This window comes from Trachemys scripta, chromosome 9 (genome assembly GCF_013100865.1).
Source record: "Trachemys scripta elegans isolate TJP31775 chromosome 9, CAS_Tse_1.0, whole genome shotgun sequence".
In the NCBI taxonomy this organism is placed as follows: domain Eukaryota; kingdom Metazoa; phylum Chordata; order Testudines; family Emydidae; genus Trachemys; species Trachemys scripta.
Window position 1 is genome coordinate 104,005,094 of NC_048306.1, and position 25,210 is coordinate 104,030,303.

The window sequence follows — 25,210 nt, forward strand, 5'->3', positions numbered from 1 at the left end:
CCCACTCTATTTCTGATGAGGTGGGGTGATGATGATAAATTAAAATATAAACTGCATCATGTGGTTATAGGAGTCAGCTTCCACAAAGCTGCTGGGGCTGGGCCTTTGTACACACAGACATTAGACATCCTTTGTTTTGCCCCTCCTTCTCTTCTTCAGCAGTCATTCAATGACAAGCGTAAAAAGAACCTCTTTTCCCGAAAATTTCCCTTCTACAAGAACAAGGACCAGAGTGAGCAAGAAACCAGTGATATTGACCGTAAGTACGTGGAATCCAATGGAGAGAAAAACACACACACACACCAAAGGGCCTGCTAGCTTCCAGTAGGGTGTTACCTTGGAGACAGTTTCAAGAGCTGCAACAGGTTAATGGAACTCAAACAATGCGAATGACAAAACAGCCTTTTAAATCAATAAATTTGATTCATGTGCTGTTACAGTACATCCTAACTGTTCTTGGAATCCAAGAGCAACCTTGTTCATCGTGAACTGGATGGGACTGTGGGATGATGATTATGTGCGTAACTGGAGGTGATAACTAAGTTCTGTTACTCTGTTAATTGTACCTTATCAATAACTTCATAGAGAGTGCACTGCTGTAAAACTGTTACTCGGATTATAAATGAACTATAACCAGTCACTTTAGACTGGTTCTTTGAAATTTGTTCTATTTTAATCTTTAATTGTAATACTGTCCTAATTTTAAGGATGTTTCTTTTTAATTCTTTATTGCCTTCATTGGAAAAAAGTATTTTTGAAACAGAAATCTTATTTTTACAATAAAAATAAAGTTGATGTTCAGATCTTCGCCTATTATAAACTCCCTCTGCCTTTTTCATCACTGATAACACTTCAGCTGCTAGCCATTTTAAATCCTAGGAGCTGACTGTGAAAAAAATTTCTGTAGATCTATGTCTCCCTGTAATGTTCTTGAAACTGTCTCTTATCGTAGCGCCAGTTTTATACATTACTGACAGTTATTTTTTTTTTGTGATTATCTTTTTATTGCTTGCCCTCTGGGGACTACTCTACAGGAGATCCCTGACGACATGGGATCAAAAGGCCTGAGTAAGTGATCAAAATACTCCCAAGTTATATTTAACCTCCATCTGTAAACTTAATTTTTATAGATCCATTTTGAAACTGATGGTATTGCTCTGCTGACATAAGGAGGTTAATTATTGCAAAGTGTTTTATAGAATTTTCTTAATTTGTAACATTCTTTGGTTTTATCTTTTAAGATCTTGCTACTTCATTTAATTTAGGTAACAACCACATTTTATTTTTGGTTTAGAAGTTTACCCAAATATACTCTATGTCACAGATAATGACTACTCTCTCTGAACTAGTTAATGTATCTTTTCTAGTACGTCATTTTTATATTGGCTTTACCATTAATTTTTTTTTTAAATACAGTAGTCTACAGTTATGATCCACACCACTGCAATAATGCTTATTCCCTTCAGTTCTTTTAATCATTATTGTAGAATATTGTATTTTTAATGGCTGCTACTACTAAAATGCCTTTACATATTTTAAAATTAGCAGCAGTAAAAATAGCTTCATTTTCTCTTATGTGATGGAAAATGCATTCTGACAAAGATAAGATGGGAAGGAGGTTCTATCTGATCTATTTTGGCTTTTATGTGGTACTCACATAAGAATACTGATCATACAGTAAGGGGGTTACATGTCTTGAATAAGTATCACTTTCAGTTCCTACAAAGCCATGTCCGTTTTATTACATGAAGAATAATAGTATTGGGGATGCTAGATAAGTAATGCTGGATTAGTAATGGCCACGTTTTGAATAATTTAGTTTTGTAATTTAAATCATAGCAAGTTTTTAAAAACTACCAAATACTTTAGTAGACCTATCTATGTATAATTGTCTGGGTGTTCAGGCAGCACTAGCATGATAATCCAACAAAGGATGAAATTTGCGGGTAAAGTTAAAATTTACTAGCTTAGTTTTAAAATATTGGTGATCAAGACACACAAATTATCTCATACTTCTGGACGGGTAAAGCTCTGAGGCCACAGACAAAACATTCCGGTGAGTACTAACTTTCTGTTCTACCAACCTATTAGAATTCTTTGAGGGGATCAATAAACGTGGACAAGGGTGATACAGTGGATATAGTGTTCTTGGACTTTCAGAAAGCTTTTAACAAGGTCTCTCACCATGGCTCTTAAGCAAAGTAAGCAGTCATGGGATAAGAGGGAAGGTCCTCTCTTGGATCATTAACTGGTTAAAAGATAGGAATAAATGGTCAGTTTTCACAGTGGAGAGAGGTAAATAGCAAAGTCCCCCAAGGATTTGTACTTGCACCAGTGTTCAACATATTCATGAATAAGGCTGTGATTTTTTCATGGAGGTCACAGAAGTCATGGATTCCGTGACTTTCTGCGACCTCCATGACTTCCGCAGTGGCTAGTGCAGCTCACTTCAGGGCCACTCGAGCAACGGAGGTGTGGCTGGTCCCAGGGATGGCCCAAGCAGCAGCCCCGGGGAGCATCTTAGCAGCGGTCCCCGGGGCATCCACACCGGCCGCTGCTCGGGTGGCCCCAGGCAGCTAGCTCCAGGGACTGCCAGAACAGCAGCTGGTGTGGCTGGCTCCGGGGAACTCTCAAGCAGCAGTTCTGGGGGTGCCCTGGGGACAGCCCAAGTAGAAGCGGTCCCAGGGTGGCTGGAGCAGCAGCATGGGGTGGCCGAATGGATAGTGGTCCCCAGGAGCAGCAGCCGGTGGTCAGTCAACTCCCTGCTCTGGAACAGGGGGCCCCCAGAGCAGCAGGACCCCAGAAGTAGAGATTTAGTCAGGTATTTTTGGTTAGAGTCATGGACAGGTCATGGGCCGTGAATTTTTATTTATTGCCCGTGACCTGTCCATGACTTTTACCAAAAATACCCGTGACTAAATCTTAGGCTTATTCATAAATGATCTGAAAAAGGAGATAAACAGTAACGTGGTAAAGTTTGCAGATGATACTGTCACTGAAGATAGTTAAGTCCAAAGCTGACTGTGGGTGACTGGTCAACAGAATGGCAGATGAAATTCAATGTTGATAAATGCAAAGTAATGCACATTGGAAAACATAATCGCAATTATACATACAAAATGATAGGGTTTAAAATAACAGTTATCTCTCAAAAAAGAGATGATCTAGTCATTGTGGATAGTTCTGTGTGCAGCAGCAGTCAAAAAAGCTACCAGAATGTTAGGAACAATTAGGAAAGGGATAGATAAAAAGAATAAGAAAATATAATAATGCCACTATATAAATCCATGGTACGCCCATTCTTTGAATAGTGTTTGCAGTTCTGGTTGCCCCATCTCCAAAAAGATATATTAGAATTGGAAAAAATACAGAGAACAGTAACAAAAATGTTTAGGAGTATGAAATTGCTTCCTTCTGAGGAGAGATTACAAAAACTGGAACTGTTCAGTTTCGGACATGACTAAGGTGGAGGGGGGTATGATAGAGGTCTATAAAATCATGAATGGTGTGGAAAAGTGTATAACGAAGTGTTACTTACCCCTTCACATAACACAAGGGTCTTGTGTGTGCTTGCTGTGGAACTGCTTCCTGAAATGAAGACCTTCTGGCAGCACAAGCACTACCTTCCAGGCCTCCATAGTCCTCATTCTCTCTGTACAGGTAGCAAGATGCACACACCAACCCCTGAATACTTGGAACATTCCCTGTGTCCAGACCAGGGGTTCTCAAACTGGGGTTCATGACCGCTCAGGGGGTTGTGAGGTTATTACCTGGGGGGTTGCGAGTTGTCAGCCTCCACCCCAAACCCCGCTTCAGCTCCAGCATTTATAATAGTGTTAAATATTTTTACAAGTGTTTTTAATTTATAAGGGGGGAAGGGTTGCACTCAGAAGCTTGTTCTGTGAAAGGGGTCACCAGTACAAAAGTTTGAGAACCACTGGTCCAGACCTTTATCCACTGAACATTCATGCACTGGGCCTGATATTCTCAAAGGAACAGTACACACCAGGTTGTAAGATTCAGCTCAAGACCAGCACTTTGCTTAACACACAGCACTTAGTATCAGGGGGTAGCCGTGTTAGTCTGCATCTACAAAAACAACAAGGAGTCTGGTGGCACCTTAAAGACTAACAGATTTATTTGGGCATAAGTTTTCGTGGGTAAAAACCTCACTTCTTCAGATGCATAGAGTGAAAGTTACAGATGCAGGCATTATATACTGATACATGAAGAGCAGGGAGTTACTTCACAAGTGGAGAACCAGTGTTGACAGGGCCAATTCAATCAGGGTGGAAGTAGTCCACTCCCAATAATAGATGAGGAGGTGTCAATTCCAGGAGAGGAAAAGCTGCTTCTGTAATGAGCCAGCCACTCCCAGTCCCTCCGCAAAAGAATAAATGGACACAAATCGGACATCAGGAATGGTAACATACATAAGCCAGTAAGTGAACACTTCAATCTCCCTGGTCATTCTATTACAGATTTAAAAGTCACTATCATTGAACAAAAAAACTTCAGAAACAGACTTCAAAGAAAAACAGCAGAACTAAAATTCATTTGCAAATTTAACACAGCAGTTAGATACACTTACAGTGAAAACAAGAATAAGTTTATTATCAAAGACCAGTGATGCACATGAGAGTGAAGAAGGATATTGAAAACAAATGGTTACATATAAAACAAAATCATAACATCACTATCTAGAGACAAAACTTAACTAACTGGTTAACCTCCTATCTAAAGAATTTTCTCTCGCCCAAAGTCCTGTTCGTTGTTTTCAACCAAAATTGGCTGAGCCCCTCCTTCTATGAAAACAAACATACTGTCTTTTTAGTTTGTAGGTGCAGGATGCCACAGTGCCCTCTTTGCCTTCTAGAAATACCTCGAACGTTCATTGTCTTTACTCATTAAGAAGCTAAAACCCTGTTGAATTCATATCTCTTCATAAATGTTTGACTTCATTTGTAAATGGATATCCATTGTGTTAGCTTAAAATGCTTAATTTATATCCCAACAGAGAGATACGTGTTTCTTATCTCCTATCTGGAGGAATCTATCTAATTGTCATCTTTTGGTGAACTGCTTTTAACTTACATGCTTAAGAACATAATTTTCTAATACACATACATAACTCCTTGCATAGTAAATGTATATACTTTTCACAATGATATTGATGATTTTCCTGCAGTCTTTGCTAGTTGGATCTCCTCCTCTTCTCATGGCTGATATTAAGCCCTGCAGTCCTGCACCTTTACAACTCATGCCCTAACCCTAATCCTGGAGGCCAAATTTAGGCTGCTAGGGAAGAGACTGAAATCCAGGACTTCTATGGTGGCATTCTCAGAAATGCTCCCACTACCATGCGCAGGACCAGGTAGGCAGTTAGAACTTCAGAGTCTCAATGCGTGGCTGAGACGACGGTGTAGAGAGGAGGAGTTTACATTCATTAGGAACTGGGGAAACTTTTGGGATGGGGGGAGCCTATACAGGAGAGATGGGCTCCACCTAAACCAAAGTGGAACCAGACTGCTGGCACTAAACATTAAAAAGGTTGTAGAGCAGTTTTTAAACTAGGAGATGGGGGAAAGCTGACTGCTGCAGAGGAGCATGTGGATCGGACGGAGACTTCTCTTAGGAGAGAGTCTAATGGTAGAGAATCTCCAGGTTATAGTCAGGAGCAGAGGAAGGAAGAGGATAATATAAGGGCCAGATCAGATGATAAACATTCACGTAAAAAAGAATCTGATACATCAGAAAAGGGCAGACAAATAAACAGTGACAAGTTTTTAAAGTGCTTGTACTCAAATGCTAGAAGTCTAAATAATAAGATGGGTGAACTAGAGTGCCTTGTGATAAATGAGGATATTGATATAATAGGCATCACAGAAACCTGGTGGACTGAGAGCAATCAATGGGACACAATCATTCCGAGGTACAAAATATATCGGAAGGACAGAACAGGTCGTGCGGAGGGGGGAGGGGGGGAGTGGCACTATATGTGAAAGAAAATGTAGAATCAAAGGAAGTACAAACCTTAAGTGAATCCACATGTTCCATAGAATCTCTATGGATAGACATTTCATGCTCTAATAATATAACATTAGGGATCTATTATAGACCACCTGACCACTGACCAGGACAGTGATAGTGATGATGAAATGCTAAGGGAAATTAGAGAGGCTATCAAAATTAAGAACTCAATAATAGTGGAGGATTTCAATTATCCCCATAGTGACTGGGAACATTTCACTTCAGGACAAAATGCAGAGATAAAATTTCTCAATACTTTAAATGACTGCTTCATGGAGTAGCTGGTACGGGAACCCACAAGGGGAGAGGCAACTCTAGATTTAGTCCTGAGTGGAGCGCAGGAGCTGGTCCAAGAGGTAACTATAACAGGACCGCTTGGAAATAGTGACCATAATACAATAGCATTCAACATTCCTGTGGTAGGAAGAACATCTCAACAGCCCAACACTGTGGCATTTAATTTCAAAAGGGGGAACTATGCAAAAATGAGGGGGTTAGTTAGACAGAAGTTAAAAAGTACAGTGACTAAAGTGAAATCCCTGCAAGCTGCATGGGCACTTTTTAATGACACCATAATAGAGGCCTAACTTCAATGTATACCCCAAATTAAGAAACACAGTAAAAGAACTAAAAAAGAGCCACCTTGGCTTAACAACCATGTAAAAGAAGCGGTGAGATATAAAAAGACTTCCTTTAAAAAGTGGAAGTCACATCCTAGTGAGACAAATAGAAAGGAGCATAAACACTGCCAAATTAAGTGCAAGAATGTAATAAGAAAAGCCAAAGAGGAGTTTGAAGAACAGTTAGCCAAAAACTCAAAAGGTAATAACAAAATGTTTTTTAAGTACATCAGAAGCTGGAAGCCTGCTAAACAACCAGTGGGGCCCCTTGATGATCAAGATACAAAAGGAGCGCTTAAAGACAATAAAGTCATTGCGGAGAAACTAAATGGATTCTTTGCTTCAGTCTTCACAGCTGAGGATGTTAGGGAGATTCCCAAACCTGAGCCGGCTTTTGTAGGTGACAAATCTGAGGAACTGTCACAGATTGAAGTGTCACTAGAGGAGGTTTTGGAATTAATTGATAAACTTAACATTAACAAGTCACCAGGACCAGATGGCATTCACCCAAGAGTTCTGAAAGAACGCAAATGTGAAGTTGCGGAACTATTAACTAAGGTTTGTAACCTGTCCTTTAAATCGGCTTCTGTACCCAATGGCTGGAAGTTAGCTAATGTAACGCCAATATTTAAAAAGGGCTCTAGAGATGATCCCGGCAATTACAGACTGGTAAGTCTAACGTCGGTACCGGGCAAATTAGTCGAAACAGTAGTTAAGAATAAAATTGTCAGATACACAGAAAAACATAAACTGTTGAGCAATAGTCAACATGGTTTCTGTAAAGGGAAATCGTGTCTTACTAATCTATTAGAGTTCTTTGAAGGGGCCAACAAACATGTGGACAAGGGGGATCCAGTGGACATAGCGTACTTAGATTTCCAGAAAGCCTTTGACAAGGTCCCTCACCAAAGGCTCTTACGTAAATTAAGCTGTCATGGGATAAAAGGGAAAGTCCTTTCATGGATTGAGAACTGGTTAAAAGACAGGGAACAAAGGGTAGGAATTAATGGTAAATTCTCAGAATGGAGAAGGGTAACTAGTGGTGTTCCCCAAGGGTCAGTCCTCATAAACAGTGAGGTGGCAAAGTTTGCAGATGATACTAAACTGCTCAAGATAGTTAAGACCAAAGCAGACTGTGACGAACTTCAAAAAGATCTCACAAAACTAAGTGATTGGGCAACAAAATGGCAAATGAAATTTAATGTGGATAAATGTAAAGTAATGCACATTGGAAAAAATAACCCCAACTATACATACAATATGATGGGGGCTATTTAGCTACAAGAAGTCAGGAAAAAGATCTTGGAGTCATCGTGGATAGTTCTCTGAAGACATCCACGCAGTGTGCAGAGGCGGTCAAAAAAGCAAACAGGATGTTAGGAATCATTAAAAAGGGGATAGAGAATAAGACTGAGAATATATTATTGCCCTTATATAAATCGATGGTACGCTCACATCTCGAATACTGCATACAGATGTGGTCTCCTCATCTCAAAAAAGATATACCGGCACTAAAAAAGGTTCAGAAACGGGCAACTAAAATGATTAGGGGTTTGGAACAGGTCCCATATGAGGAATGATTAAAGAGGCTAGGACTCTTCAGCTTTGAAAACAGGAGACTAAGGGAGGATATGATAGAGATATATAAAATCATGAGTGATGTGGAGAAAGTGGATAAGGAAAAGTTATTTAGTTATTCCCATAATACAAGAACTAGGGGTCACCAAATGAAATTAATAGGCAGCAGGTTTAAAACAAATACAAGGAAGTTCTTCACACAGTGCACCGTCAACTTGTGGAACTCCTTACCTGAGGAGATTGTGAAGGCTAGGATTATAACAGCGTTTAAAAGAGAACTGGATAAATTCATGGTGGTTAAGTCCATTAATGGCTGTTAGCCAGGATGGGTAAGGAATGGTGTCCCTAGCCTCTGTTTGTCAGAGGATGGAGATGGATGAAAGGAGAGAGATCACTTTATCATTGCCTGTTAGGTCCACTCCCTCTGAGGCACCTGGCATTGGCCACTGTCGGTAGACAGGATACTGGGCTAGATGGACCTTTGGTCTGACCCGGTATGGCCATTCTTATGTTCTTATGCCCATTACTATAGTGTCACGCTACTGGTGGTTATAGAGACAAGGTGGGTGAGGTAATATCTTTTATTGGACTAACTTGTGTTGGTGAGAGAGACAAGCTTTCGAGCTTACACAGAGCTCTTCTTCACCACTGAGCTCTCTGTAAGCTCAAAAGCTTGTTTCTCTCACCAATAAAAGCTGGTCCAATAAAAGATATTACCTCACCCACCTTGTCTCTCTAATATCCTGGGACCAACACAGCTATAACAACACCGCATGCACAACTGGTTAGTCTAGTAAATTGATGAAATGGTGTCTCCAACAATACTGCTTGTTGTGTCCTCTGCAGGATGCAATTTTTTCACGCTCTATAGGTAGACTTTCATCTCTCTTTATTCTTCTTCAAGTAGTGTCCCTGTGGGTGCTCCACTTTAAGTGTTGGTGTGTTCCTGTGCTGCAGATTAGAGATTTTCAGTAGTAAAGCTCGGTCGGGGTGCACATGTGCAGTAGTCCTCTTGTGGTACCATTAGCACCTCATGTAGTGCACGCACAACCCGACCCATTCAGTTCCTTCTCAACTGTCCTGGGCTGCAGACGGAGCTCACTGGCCATGCTGCCTCTTCATTTTTTCCTCTCTGTAGAAAAAGTTAGATTAGCTGTAGCTTAGTAAGTCTAGTTTAGTTAGTTATTGTTCTTTTAAAAAAATATTATTATAGATATTCTCTTTTGTTATTTTTCCCACTCTTTCCCCGTTGGGAAACTTTAACGGTCACGATGCCTGGCTTGCCCAGGTTTAAACGATGTGACTCTTCTTGTGAGGTGATACCCATCTCAGATGGACACTCATCGTGTGTACGTTGTTTGGGGAAGACCCATATCCCTCAAAAATAGGCCCATTGCAGCAACTTTAAAGCCAGGGCAAGGCATGATCAAGTTCTCCACCTCAAGATGATTTTGATGGAAAAGTCCCTTCAGCCTCCTCTTCAGGTACAAAAATCAACATCAGCAGATGGTTCCCTGAACAAAACCTCTGCTAATTGGGTGCTTAGTCTTCCAAATAATCCAGGAAGTGAGCTGCGATCTCCCCTTATAGGGTCAGTCAGAGAAAGAAAGGTCCCCGGCGAGGTCGCTATCCTTGGTGCTGAGCTCGAGTAGAGAGAGCATCTTTGAGGCTCCGGGCATCTCTGTCACTGTCCATTTGTGGACCTCTGCCGAGCCCCTCCACTCTGTAACGGAGTCAAGACTCTCCTCCTGCATGGCACTGACCACCCTGGTGTGGGAGTCAGTACTGAGAGCGGTACCACAGGCAATGCCATCCACGTTGGCACCTATGGACAGCCCGAAAACGGCTCTGACCGCATCAGCACCAACGGCACCACCACAGAAGCACATAGCTCCGCAACGGTTTCTACACCAGAAAGACACAGCAGTTTCTTCGGTACCCCGGTTGCCAGTGCTCAGCACTGAGGGATCGCCACGCCAACTAATGGAGCAGCTAACCACTTCACCTGCTCCCCAGCCTCTCTCCAGCGATGATGAAGAGGACATGTGGGAGCCGGTTCTCTTCCCAGCACTCTTCACCCATGGAGAGGAGACCTCCATGTGAGGCCATTAAGACCAAGTCCCGCCAACCTCGAGAGATGCAACAATGGTACGGGCAGCCCTGGATTCGCCCACTGATGCCTTTCCCTCTGCAGTAGCCCCCCTGGGAGCCATATAGGGCCCACTATCCTAGACCCTTGACTCCAGCCTGAGGGGAAATTCGCCCTCCTCCACCTTCCCAGTCGGAAGCACCCAAAGGCATGGAATATGAAGAGGAAGAAGGCTCAGACCAGGAAGGCATTTTGCCAGCTCATAATTCATCTTCCTCCCCTGATGAAGCCATCAGACCACCGCCTCCAACTACAGTAGATGACCTGAAACAATTTCAGGAACTCTTTAAAAGAGTAGCCACCAGCCAAGACATCCCACTTAACGAGGTGCAAGAAATCCAGCACAAGCTGCTACATATCCTACAGACATCCACTTCATCCAAAATTGCAGTCCCCATCAATGATGCCATAATGGAGCCAGCAGAAAAATATTAGGCAGACCCCCACAACCATACCACCTACAAGTAAAAGAGCTGACAGGAAGTACTTTGTACCAGCTGCAGGGATGGACTTTCTCTTCTCCCACCTACAACCTAACTCCCTGGTGGTGGAAGCTGCCAACCATCGCACCAATTTCTCAGCCCCTCTTGCAAAGTACAACTTTGACAACTACAGTAAACTACAAGAATTCCTTGAGGTTCTATTAGAAGAAAAATGCCCCAAGTTCACTGCCATCTTGAACGAGGGACAACTAATTGCCCGTATGGCTTTACAGGCCTCGATGGGTATAGCAGACACTGCTGCAAGAACGACGGCCACAGCTGTCATAATGCGCAGGGTCTTATGGTTACAATCGTCCAGTATTCCAAAAGAGCTCCAACTCAAGTGGAGGATCTCCCTTTCGATCAGGAGAAGCTCTTCTCTGCAAAAATGGATGACGTCCTTCACACTATGAAGGATTCTCAGGCCACCCTGCGCACTTTAGGCCTAATAAGCAACGCTGGTACACACCGTATCAAAAGGGCAGAGACACCTCTTTCCATCGCCCACAACAACAGCAGTTTGACCAGAATAGAAATAAACAATGCTCACAAAGACGTAGGCCTCCTCAAACTCAGTCCTCGTCCTCACAACCATCTACTACCAAGCCACAGTTTTAAAATCTTGGTCGAGGGTCTGAACATTCTCCCCCACAATACTGTGCTGTCAGATACTCCTATCCAACCTTTTGGCGACCGCCTGCACCCGTTTTACCATGCTTGGGCAGTAATAACAATGGACCAATGGGTACTGGAGTTATAAAATCGGGTTATGCCATCCCCTTCCTCTCCTTATCCCCTACCCTACAGCCTTCTCTGTACCTCTTGGGGGACCCTTCTCACAAGCACCTTTTACAACAGGAAATGAACCATGTCCTACAACTGGATGCCGTGGAGCAAGTTCCAACTCAATACAAAGAGAAGGGTTTTTACTCCCATAATTTTCTCATCAAAAAGAAAAATGGCAGATGGAGGCCCTCTTAGGGTATGTCTACACCCAGCCGCTAATTCGGCGGCTGGCAATCGAAGTTCTGGGTTCGACTTATCACGTCTTGTCTGGACGCGATAAGTCGAACCAGGAAGTGCTCGCCGTCGACTGCGGTACTCCAGCTAGACGAGAGGAGTACCACGAAGTCGACGGGGGAGCCTGCCTGCCGCGTGTGGACCGAGGTAAGTTCGAACTAAGGTACTTCGAACTTCAGCTACGTTATTCACGTAGCTGAAGTTGCGTATCTTAGTTCGATTTGGGGGTTTAATGTAGACCAAGCCTTAGATCTTGGGAAACTCAACAAATTTGTGTAGAATCACAGATTAAAAATGGTCAAACTGGCCACAGTTATTCCAGCGCTAGACAAGGGGGACTGGTTTTCAGCCCTCGACCTCCAAAATGCTTATTTTCATATTATCATACACCCAGCTCACAGACTATTTTTAAGATTCACGGTAGGGCTCAACCATTACTAATACAGAGTACTATCTTTTGGCCTTTCCATTGCACTTGCAGTTTTTTCAAAAACCCTCACAGTAGTGGTGGCCCACTTATGAAGGAGAGGAGTGATGATATTCCTGAACCTGGACTATTGTCTACTAAAAGGTACAATTCAGGAAGAAGCGACACACATGGTGCAGACAACCATTGAACTGTTCCAGACACTACGGTTGCATATAAATATACAGAAATCTACACTAACCCCAGTGCAACAACTGGAATTCATCAGTGCCTACCTCGATTCCACACAGGGGAGGGCACTGTTGCAACAGTCACCAGCAGCCCTCAAACATCTGCCAGAGCCTGCCTACAACTATTAGGTCATATGGCAGCTACGACATTCATTGTGAGACACACGATATTACATATGCCTTGCCTGCAGAGCTGGCTGAGCACTGTGTACACTCCCAGCAAACACAATCTAAGCAAAAGAGTGACAGTACCCTCAAAGGTCATTGTGTCACTAAAGTGGTGGACAAAACCAGAAAACATCTGCACAAGAATCCCTTTTCAACAGGATCCTCTATCACTAATAATCACGACTGACGTGTCGCTGATAGGCTGTGGCACTCTCTTAGACCAGTACTCCATACAAGGCAAGTGGTCAGCGATGGAACTCAGCTCCACGTCAATCTCTTGGAGCTCTGAGCGGTATGCAATGTGTACAGGCACTGCCTCCCAATCATACAGAATGAATCGATCTGCATACTGACTGATAATATAGCATGCATGTTCTATAACAATGGCCAAGGTGGACCTCATTCCCATTCACTCTGCACCAAGGCCCTGAAATTGTGGAACTGGTGCATTCACTACAACATAATCATCTTAGCTCCTGGGGTGTCAGAATATGACAGCAGACACACTAAGCAGACACTTATCCAAGGGACACGAATGGGAAATACATGACAGTGTCCTCCAATCGATATTCCAGTAATGGGGCTTTACATCTGTAGACCTGTTTGCATCAGCAACAAACCACAAATGTCCACTTTTCTGCTCCAGGGCAGGACTAGCACCCAAGTCACTAGGGAATGCCTTCCTCATCTCATGGGACACATCACTCATGTATGCATTCCCACCGATACCTCTAATCTCACAAGTCATTCAGCTAGATAGGTCAGTGAAATCGATGCAGTGATGGCAGAGCCCCCTTACTCCATGTTTACTAAAGATAAGGTCACGTTGCGACCACATCCGAAATTCCATTTAAGCCAACCCATACAGCTTCTCATATTTTACCCAAAACCACATGGGACCTCACAAGAGATCATCCTACATAGACTTGATGTCAGACGAGCCATAGCGTTTTACTTAGAAAGAACCAAACCCTTCTGGAAATCTCCAAGACTATTTATTTCCACAACAGAATGCTCCAAGGGATGTGCAGTATCAACCCAGAGACTATCTAAATGGACCTCTACTTGTATCCAACTCTGCTATCAACTGCATAACAAGGAACCACCACCAAGGATCTGATCCCACTCTGCTCATGCCATTGCTACATCTATAGTCTTCCTGAACAATGTCCCTGTGATAGACATATTCACATGGGCCTCAGAGCATACGTTTGCAAAACACTATGTTATCACTCAGTCCTCTAGGTCAGACACTATATTGAAAACATTAATCAGGTTATCTGTCATGCTGTGCATAACTTACTTTTGTAATATTTGCTAAATCACTAAAAGCTTATTTATATTTCAACCATGGATTCCCTCCTTCATAATCCACTTTCTTCATGATCTTGGAGTGAAAGAGCCATGCTGAATTTGTGAGATCACAAATACTCTCCATGACAACAAGCTTGTGGTATCAGAAGTACAGGTTTAGTAATTCACTGTAGGATCAAGTAGGATGAGAAGCTGAGCTGGGAAGGGAATGAGAAAATTCTTATTAAAACATGTATATTGTTCTTTAAGTCATAACAAAGGGAACACAGAAAAAACCTACCCATGTAAACTTCCATCTGCTGTTTTGATCTGTATCAAATGCTGATTTATATACCCTTTATGCATTCTCTAAACTGTCAGTTTAATACATCAATAAATCCTTCACCTGCGTTAATAAACTGTTGCTGTACATAAGTCTCTAAAAATGGAAAGCAAAGTATATTTCACTTTTAAACAACATATAGCATAGAAACTTTCAAATCTGGTAAAACAGTAATTTTTAATTAAGATAAACCACACAACACATTTTTATTAAGATAAACAAACCATAAAATGGGTTGGTTATTATGTGAAAAGCATGAGTTCCACATTGATACTCGGCACAAGACTGTTAAGTTCTTAAAAGCAAAACAGAAAACAAAGTAGATCTTAATTCTGCAATGCACCTCAGATAAATTATAAAGGGTTAATTAACGTACTATAAAAGGTAAAGTATCTACTACTGAACTAATTACTATACTCAGTGTATACTCCATTATTTTCTGCTGCTAGACTCTCTGTGAAGATTAGTGACATGTCTCTCGAGTGCATCCTGCATTAGTAACAAGCTTGGACAATAACATACCTTAAAGATGCAGTCCTACAGCTTTTGCACAGCAAAAATGCCTCATGAGGTAAATGCACAAGGATTGCAGGACTGGGTGTGAAACGTGGATTCATATTTTTTTCATAGTCTTACTTCTATGTGAAAAATGCTGTATTACTACAGTTCTTTTTGTGTAATATTGAGCTAAATGATGAGAGCTATCAGAAATATCTTTTATATGCATTATCTATGGGTCTCATATCCTTGATCAGTGTCAGTATTGTCTTTCATCTTGATTATGTTTGTCAGTTTTTCTTTTGAACCCCATGTCATTTAGTGTGTTTTCCTTATTTTTCCATTCTGTTGTAATTTCAGAACATGTAACCTCTAATGCCAGCGATAGTGAAAGTAGTTACCGTAAGTGTTATAAGTTCCTTCTTTATTTTGAATCGTTGTTAATACCTTTAAGTTTGGGTTTGTCTGGGTATTTTTTTCCAGATAGTCACACGATACATAAAATAAGATCACCTGATCAGCTCCAACTGAAATCCATATTTATCTGCTCAGATGAGTTGCTGAGAAATTTTCTGTTTATATCACTGAGAGTACTTAGGCCTTGTCAAAACAAAGTTGCGTCATTTTTACTTAAATAGATTTTTACTAATAGATTTAATTGAACTGGTGCGAACCCCTTGTGAACATTCTTATTTTGGTATAAGAGTGACTAATTGACTTAAACTGAATCAAAATCAACTTGGTTTAAACTGAAGTGAGAGGGTCCACTTGATCTTTTGTACTAGTTTAACTAAATCGGTTTAAAATTTCACCTTTGGTTAAACCGGTGCAACTTTCTTCTGTAGACAAGCACTTAGTAAGTTTTGTATTAACAATGTAAGCTGATAAATTCAAGGCATAATTGCATGCTTAATTATGAAATACTTGTTTTTTTAAAAGTGTGATATGTAAATATCTTTAATGAAGGTGAGGGTGAGTTGGTGTTCATTTCTCCTTCTCTTCAGGCTTTTACTTAGTAGTTTTGTCAAATAGGGCTGCTTATTTTGAGTTGTCTTCAAAGGCTATACAATGCATGGCTAGTATTTAGCACCAGAATTAATGTTGTTAAATGAAACCCCTGGACTCTGTCATTCTAATTGCATGATACATTTTAAAGACTAGACTGAGTTTAAATGTTGTTGTTTTTATTACAGTAGCACCTTAAGGCCCAGACAGGGATTTGGGGCCCCATTGTGCTAGGCACTGTACAAAGTTGTGTTAAAAAGATAGTCCCTTTCCCAAAGTGATTACTATTCAGGGCTTCGATCCTGCAATTTATTTCATGTAGACAGACCCCCCCTCTCCCCACAACAAAATTACTAAGGCTCCAAGCAGGCACAGGAGTGTCCCAAACACAGTGATTTGTGGGATCAAGACATAGTGTACAATAGAACAGATAGATGAAACATACAGGAAATTGGTAGAGCTGAAGAACCTGGTAACAGACAGGCATACCTTAGCACTGTGAGTTTTAGCCAGGGCTCACCACCTGTTGTCTGTTTGCCAAGTATAAATTCCTGAAAGGTATTTTAGGAACTGTTGTTATAAAGTTTGGATAGAAGGTGGGGAATGGGTCAAGAAGAGGTAAATGAGTTTGGGAGCTTTGCATCCTTTTAAACGGACACTGCCAAGTCAATTTTGGCACAAAACTAAATTTAATTAGTAGGAATATCATTAATAGAAAATATTTTAAGCAAACAAGTATTCTCTGTGTTTGCAACCCTGATATTGCTGCATTCTTGAGCAAATGAAAGTGAAATTGATAAGAAACTATTAACAAAAGTGAAACTGACTAGTCTTTGTATTGTAGAAACAGAGTAATACAAAACAGAAACAGCAAGGATGAAGAAAAGTTAACTAATTGGTAATGTTAGCCACATAGGTAAATTTACGCTTAAAAAACTGGGTTTTATTAACCTGACAGTGTCTCTTGAAAGCTGCTGTTTTCTTAAGTTTTCCAGTCACTCATCAGTGCTTCTATTTTGTCTTAGATAGGTGATTCATTATAGGTGATGATATGTGGGCTTTATTCTTCATTGGCACTATAAATGTTCTGTTGAATTTCTTGACAGAATGTGTAATTCTAAGCAATAATTATTTTTATTAAAGTTACCTCTTTAATTTCTTCTTACTGCTGTCTAATATGAAAGTTATCTTGATTACAGATGAGTATGGTTGTTCAAAAGGTCCATTCTATTAATATCTGTTTTTCTAAAGTGTTCAACAGTATTGACAATATATACTTTTTGCCCTCAACCAATGGGTTGTTTATATTTGCTATTGCTGTTTCTGTTTAATGTTTTGCTTAACTGATTTTTGACTTTATAGGAAAGTGATTTTTTTCAAAAAGTATTTGATTACATATTAGCTGGAGTCCCTCATAGCTGAGTTGATAGTTGAGCGACTTTGTGTCTCTCTCTAGCCTAAAAGAGGTTCTGAAAGTATATACTGTCTTTCTCTAAATCCATTTGCATGAGTTACTTTTTGAGGTGTTCAGTTATCCGAGTTGCATGTTTTTTATCTTAACTACTAAGAAAAAATTTCAAACTGATGTACATTCATCTATTGCTATAATAGACTCAGACCACAAAGTAAATAATCTAAATAAATGACAGTTCTTCAAGTGATGGTCCCTTTGTGTATTCCACACGTGGGTATCTATGCGCCTGAGTCCAGAAATTTGAGCAAGCAGAATCCACACATGCGCAGTAGATCTCCTTGTGCTCCAAATTGAGGACATAAAGGGGCAGTGCGAATCAACGTCTCTCCAATTCCTCATTACTGCCACATGACCTGAGTTGGAATTCCATATCCATTTTAATCTTCCTTTTTTGTGAAACTATAATACAATTTGTAAATAGTTTAGTAGTTAGTATTTTAATATTTTATAGTTTACAGTTACTCCCCACTTCGGGATGCTTCTCCCTCCGAAGGGGGATTATGCCAAAAGTTCCAGGGTTCAAGAACTGTTTCTCCTGTTCCCATTCCTTCTCCATCAGAGATGACCACTGGTGCTGCTTTTATTGCCTTGGGATATTGCCACAAAGTGCAGTATCTGCCATTCTTTCCCTCCCAGAACTTGGGAGGGAGGAGATCTCCATCTATGGAAGCACCTCATGGAGCAGGCTAAGAAACCCTATTCAGATTCAGGCTAGGGAGAGACCCCATCTCCACCCCATACAACAGCCTCAAATAATGAGCAGTGCCCCTCTAGCACAAGCTCCAGAATATCTGTATTCACCTTTCCCACAGAAGGTTTCTTAGATTCCTCATTGGGCAGGACAACTTCCAATTCAGGATCCTTCCATTCACACTAGCTGCATCACCCAGAGTCTTCACAAATGTCCTTTCAGTAGTAGCAGCTTGGATGAAATGAAATAGTTTTACTGTCTTTCTGTATCTCAATAACTGGCTTCTGACAGGCAGGTCCATCAGAGAAGGCTAGTCAGCAACAGCATTCCTACTCCATCTTCCCTGGGAATTTCCATCAACTACAAAAAGTCTACTCTGACCTCCCTGAGGACCTTAGATTTCATAGGAGCAACTTTGGATTTGACTACAGCAAGAGTCTATCTTCCCACTGAGAGATTCCACATCATGAGCAATCTAATAAAACACATCACCTTGACATTCTGCACTCCAAAGCACCCCATATTTCTCATGGCGATGAGTCACTCCCGGAGTGCAACCTGGAATTGGGGTACCACTGAACTCTCTGACTCACCAGCCTGGGTTCCCTCTCGCACTGTGCTGCTGTGACAAGCTGCAGACCACTCCCGGTCCTATACTCCCACCAGCAGTCGCACAGGCAGGGACATCCACAGCTGCAGTTACATGCAGGCTCTGGCCAGCCACTGCATGAATCAACAATAGAGAGGCTATTACCCTTTCTAATCCCCCCAGCTCCCCAGCCTAGGACCCCAGAGCTGTACTGTCCTGCCCTGGTCAAAAACCTGACCAGCATGAATTTATTACCCAGTTCAGTCCTCCCTCGACATGGAGAGGAATATGCACAACGCCTTTGTTAACTGAGCTGAGATTTTCCCAAACTCTTCACTCAAAAACACACTGGTTAAGATAAAACAAAACAAGTTAAAATCTATCTTTCTGTAGTTAATAAAGTGATAAGTGATAGCAAACAGATCAAAGTAGATTACCTAGCAAATAAACAAAACTGCAGTCTAAGCCTAATGTACTAGATAGGATTTGAATCAGCAATATCTCACCCTGACTGATGATACAAGCAGTCCACCAAGCTTCCATACACAGGCTAGAAATCATGGTAGCCTGGGACCAGCACTTCCCCCAGTTCAGTCTTTGATCCTCAGGTGTTTCCAGGTGTTCTCTTGTGTGGGGATTGAGCTTCCGAAATGATGTCACTCCCCATCTTTTATAGTCTCTCCATATGGCAAGACTCTCCCCTTTGTTCTAAGCCAAGTTCCCAGGCAAAGAGAGACCTTTGCTTTATGAAAAGCTAAAAGGAGTTCAGTGTCATGTGGTCTGGCCACATGCCCTTGCATGCCTTGCTGAGTCATAGCAGCCATTATCCATAGGCTGTCTGAGGATACGCTCTTCCAGGGTCCACTGTCTTTGCTGATGGGCCATTAGCACTGTCTAGTTGTGGGTGTTTCCAACTTCACAACATCTTTCAGTAACGAATGCATAGCAAAACTTTACAGCTTCACATACAATGACAGCACATACAATCCAACGAGATATTAATGTTTAGCAGATCAAGACTTTGAGAATGATACCTCACAAGGCATATTTTGTACAAAACATATCATAATTACACCACCAAGTATGGGGTGCTTTTGAGTGGAGAACGTCACATCACCCTCAAACCTCATACCACTGTCAGGACTTGCCTTTCCATCCTTGGCCACATGGATTCATGAATCCACATTACACCAATTGCCAGGCTCCAACTCTGCTGTTTACAGACCTGGCTTCAATCTGTCTACTCACCAGAAAAAGACAATGTCAATGCCAAAGTAACAGTTCCAGCCAAGGTTTTCGTCTCTCTCACCTGGTGAACAAAGCTGGAGAAAGTTGGGATGGGATTTCCTTTCCTGACCCCTGTATCAGAGGCAACTATAGTCAGATGCCTCCATATTGGGTTGGGGAACTCTTATGAACAATCATACCACACCAGGATTTGGACCCATCAAGAGGCTGGGATGTACATCAGCTTACTGGAACTAAGGGCAGTCTGTTGGACCTGCAATGCATTCCTTCTGCTCAGCCGATCCTGTCACATGCAAGTAATATCAGATAATATGTCAACTGTCTTCCGTGTAAACAAGCAGGGGAGAACATCCTCTGAAAACATCCACTCAGTGTGCAGCGGCAGTCAAAAAAGCGAACAGAATGCTCGGAATAATTAAGAAGGGGATAGAAAATAGGACAGAAAATACCATGTTGCCGCTATATAAATCCGTGGTACGCCCACATCTTGAATACTGTGTGCAGATGTGGTCTCCCCATCTCAAAGAAGGTATACTGGAATTGGAAAAGGTTCAGAAAAGGGAAACAGAAATTATTAGGGGTATGGAACGGCTTCCGTCTGAGGAGAGATTAATAAGACTGGGACTTTTCAGCTTGGAAAAGAGACGGCTAAGGGGAGCTATGATTGAGGTCTATAAAATCATGACTGATGTAGAGAAAGTAGATAAGGAAATGTTGTTTACCACTTCTCATAACACAAGAACTAGGGGTCACCAAATGAAATTAATAGGCAGCAGGTTTAAAACAAATAAAAGGAAGTATTTCTTCATACAATGCAAAGTCAACCTGTGGAACTCCTTGCCAGAGGATGTTGTGAAGGCCAAGACCATAACTGGGTTCAAAAAAGAACTAGATAAATTCATGGAGGATAGTCCATCAATGGCTATTAGGCAGGATGGGAAGGAATGGTGTCCCTAGCCTCTGTTTGCCAGAAGCTGGGAATGATCGACAGGGGATGGATCATTTGATGATTACCTGTTGTGTTCATTCCCTCTGGGGCACCTGGCACTGGCCACTGTCGGAAGACAGGATACTGGGCTAGATGGACCTTTGGTCTGACCCATTAGGGCCATTCTTATTTTCTTAAACAAGATCCCTCCCTCTTTGTGTGGAGATACACCAACTCCAGGCGTTGACTATCAGACATCACATCACTCTCTTAGATCTACCAGGCATGTAGAACTCCCTAGCAGACACTCAGCAGATATTTTTCAACAGACTATGAATGGGAGATTCACAATTTTGTTCTCAACAACATCTTCAGCCAGTGGGGAAAACACTGTCATGGGATCTGTTGCCTCAAAAGAGAACATAAAACTTCTCTTTTACTGCTCCAGAATGCTCTGGGCTGAGGCTCAAAGGGCAGCTCCCTTCTATTACCCTGGAGGGATCTCCTATCCTGTCCCTCTGATACCACAAGTCCTGCAAAAGATCTGTCATGACAGAGCTCAGGTCATCCTTATTGAGCTCAGTTGGACAAGTCACGGCTGATTCTCAGACCTCCTGAGAATTTTGACATGTCCGCCCATCGACATCTGACCATTTCTGGATCTATTGATTTAACACAATGGCACAATAAGGCATCTCAAATCGGTGCCAGTGCACCTCAAGGCCTGGTACTGTATTTGGATGGACATCAGATGTAGAGCTTTATAAAGAAATACAATAAATTCATGGAGATATCCCATCTCCTAGAACTGGAAGGGACCTTGAAAGGTCATTGAGTCCAGCCCCCTGCCTTCTCTAGCAGGACTAAGTACTGATTTTGCCCCAGATCCCTATGTGGCCCCCTCAAGGATTGAACTCTCAAACCTGGGTTTAGCAGGCCAATGCTCAAACCACTGAGCTGTCCCTACCCCCAATGCTCAATAACGGTTCAGTCCATCCTCAACCAGAGCAGAAAGGATTTGACTATAAAATGGTATTAAGCCAAATGGAAACATTTCTCCTCTTGGTTATGACAACACCAGTTATCTCCAGAGTCCGCTGGGATCCTAGCTATCCTAGATTACCTACTTACCTTTAAGATGTCAGGTCTCTTCCTCAGTTAGCTATGGGTCCAGCGGGCAGCAATCAGTGCTGCTCCTCCTCCTATTGAGGATCACACTGTTTTCACTCATCCTATGACAACTAGATTCCTTTAAGGACTTATTAGATCTTTTCCACAATTGGTAAGGCCAGTGTTTCAGTGGGCCCTCAACCTCGTTCTGTCAGCTCTCACCAAACCTCCTTTTGAATTATTAGCCACCCATTCTATGTCCCATCACAGAATTAAAGTTGCCTTCCTAGGTAGGGTGACCAGATGTCCTGATTTTATAGGGACAGTCCCGATTTTTGGGTCTCTTTCTTATATAGGCTCCTATTACCCCCATCCTCCTCCCTGATTTTTCACATTTGCTGTCTGGTCACCCTATTCCTAGGCCCCATCACATGAACAAGAAGGGTGAGTGAGCTGGGAGCACTCATGGCAGATCCACCATTTACTACTTTTCATAAAGCAAAGGTCTCTCTTTGCCTTCACCCAAAAATTCACCCCAGAGTTTCTTATCAGTCAAACTAACCACTTACCAATATTTTTTCCAAAGTTGCAGGCCTCCAGTGAGGAGTGCATCAGACAGGCACTGGCCTTTTATCTGCAAAGAACAAAAACAATTAGAAAAACACCAAGGCTTTTTATTACCATAACAGAGAGGTAAAGAGTGAAGCTGTATCTGCCCTGAGGCTCTCTAAATGGATTTCAGCCTGCATTACCCTTTGCTATCAATGATCTCATATTCTCCCCCTCCCTCCCATAGAGGGAGTGAGAGCCAGGGGTGCCACTGGGGGAAGAGGGGGGCAGGCGAGGGAGTGAAGCCCTCCCCCCTCCACGCTCTCCTGACACATTCAGTAGAATAGTGTCCCCAGGCTGGTAGTTCTGCTGCTGCTGTGGCCTCAGAGGCAGGGTGGTGCTTTCCCCTCCTAGAGAGAACAGCAGCGGCAGAGGAGCTCGGGCTGCTACTACTGATGGTCAGCAGGGGTGGTGCTGCCTTTCTAGGTTTCCCTGCATGCTGTCCGTAGAGAAGGGGTAATGCGAGGACTTGGAGCTGGCTCTGGAGGTGCTGGTTCTGGGAAAGGGGTACTATGGTGTTCACCTGGGGAATAGTGTTGCCACTGCCAAGCCTTGTTTACTGCACAGTCTGTGCAGGTGCCACCCAGGACTCTGCTGCCATCTCCTAGTAGTGCATGAGGCAGAGCTGGGCCGGCTTAGTCCCAGGTGTTTGGCTGGAGTGACAGGCCAGCCTGGCCACCAGAAGATGCTTCTGTGGAGTGGGGGGATGGCACAGAAATCCACCAATCCTTCCCAGTAATTTGGGGCTCCAAATTACATCTGTTAAGGCCCATCCCCTACCCATCTTGGCTCACCCAACTCCAGCCTCTGTACCCACACCCCAACCTCTGGGTGTCTACCCCAACATCATCCCTCTGATGGGATTTCCCTCCCCCCTGCCAAGTCTCTTGATCCTGTTCCACACCCCCAGCCCCTAAACTCCACCTTCTGCCCCCATGGCCTCCATACAAAGTGTGGATTTTAGTCACACCCCTACCCCACAAAACAAGACACTCCCATCTGCTGCAGAATTGCTGTTTTAGTTAGCATGCAAAGCTGATGCTATATGGTAAAATTTCGGAAAACGTGGGTTAAATTTTTTATACTTCACTGCCACCTGCTTGAGATCCCAAGTGATGCCCTAGTGACAGCCAGAGTACAAGCAACCTCTACAGCATCTTTGTGAGACATACCTTTACAAGAAAAATATAGGGCAGCTACCTGGAGCTCCTTACAAGCTTTTACAAGACACTGCTTTGGTCCACTCTTCTACTACAGATACAGCTGTGGGGACAGCAATCTTGCAGAAAGCCATAACATCTGCATCCCACCATTTCCTCCTTGAATACTGCCTACTAATCTCCCACGTGTGGGAATACATATAGAAGAAGAAGAAATGGAGATTGGTTACTTATAACTGGAATGGTGGTTCTTCAAGATGTGTGGTCCTCTACCCACCATCTGTCCCCTCTGCTGTGGATCACGTCTAGATTTGCGATAAGGAAAGGAACTGGACAGGTGTCAGTCTGTGCTGCCCTTTATGCCCTCAGTTCAGAGCACAAGAAAATCTACGGCACGCATGTGGACCAACAGACTCTGTTTGCTAGAATTTCCAGACTCAGGAGCCTGGTGCCCATACGTACCCATATGTGGAATACAGATGGGACCACACATCTTGAAGAACCTCCAGTGAGTGGTAAGTAATGTCCATTTCCTCTGAGATTAAAAACTTTTTTTTTTTTTTAAAAAAGCATGCTCTTTGCTTTGAAATAAAAGAGGGTGGGGGATATTTATAGCAATATATGAATTTAGAAAGACCTTCAGATGTCATCCATTGCTATACCATTGTAGCAGCATTAGGGTCACTTATTACACATGAATGTGTATGATGAACTTCAATGAATTCTCCAAAAATTAGCCAAGCAAGTTATTAGTTGTATTAGTTGAATATTCAAAAGGACATCTTGTTTAAAGAATAATTAATGTGTAATCTGAATTGCTAGCTTTTGAATTTTTAATTGTATAGTCTGTTAATTAGTTAACTTGATTAATAGATTTTAATAAAATCTTACTGTGAAAGATTTTCATCATGATGAACACTACATTTTTTAATAGTGCAGTGATGGCAGCTGAAGTATATTTCAAATGCTTGCAGGTATTGAAGGTCAATATTAAGTTATGTTTTTATCTCATTCACTGCTGATGTGCTTTCTGGAGCTGAGAACAGTCTCAGTATTTACATCTTTCCAAGTTCAAATTTAAAATTCCTTTGTCATAAATAAAATGTGTTGATAAGCATTATTTTGCATATACAGTATAAAAATGCCTTTTCTTAATTAAGAACTGTACTATATAAGGATATTTTGGCTAAATATCCATTTATGAAAAAGCTTATGCAACAGCTTAAGACAGTCGTATACAAGTTTTGGGCTTTTTTTGTTTAAATATAAAACAAGAAAATCTACAGTCTAAATATTGACTATCTAGTGTAGAAAGGATCTCAATGCAAGTGCTTCTGCATCTAGCAGTGAATGACAGCATGCATGCATTGTGTTCAGTAAAACATTTGTAAGAGCATTTAATAGTGCCTAAAACTTCTCTTATCTCATGCTTGATGTAAATGAAACATGCTAACATTTCCCATAAAAATCTTCATGCTGTAAATAAGGTTATTTACACTTTATTTAATAAAACAGGTATGTCCATTTTATTATGAAATTTTTGTTTGGCTCATATTTG

The 25,210-nt window shown here is 41.9% G+C and overlaps 1 protein-coding gene across 1 annotated transcript in view; it reads left to right on the plus strand.

The window, feature by feature from the left end:
* DLG1 (discs large MAGUK scaffold protein 1) overlaps positions 1-25,210 on the plus strand; it is a gene marked incomplete at its 5' end in the record, with an annotated part of 351,805 nt that overhangs the window by 299,145 nt on the left and 27,450 nt on the right. Inside the window, 2 exon segments of the mRNA XM_034780811.1 lie at positions 160-259; positions 15,199-15,240. Of these exon segments, the coding sequence (XP_034636702.1) occupies positions 160-259; positions 15,199-15,240 (142 nt within the window).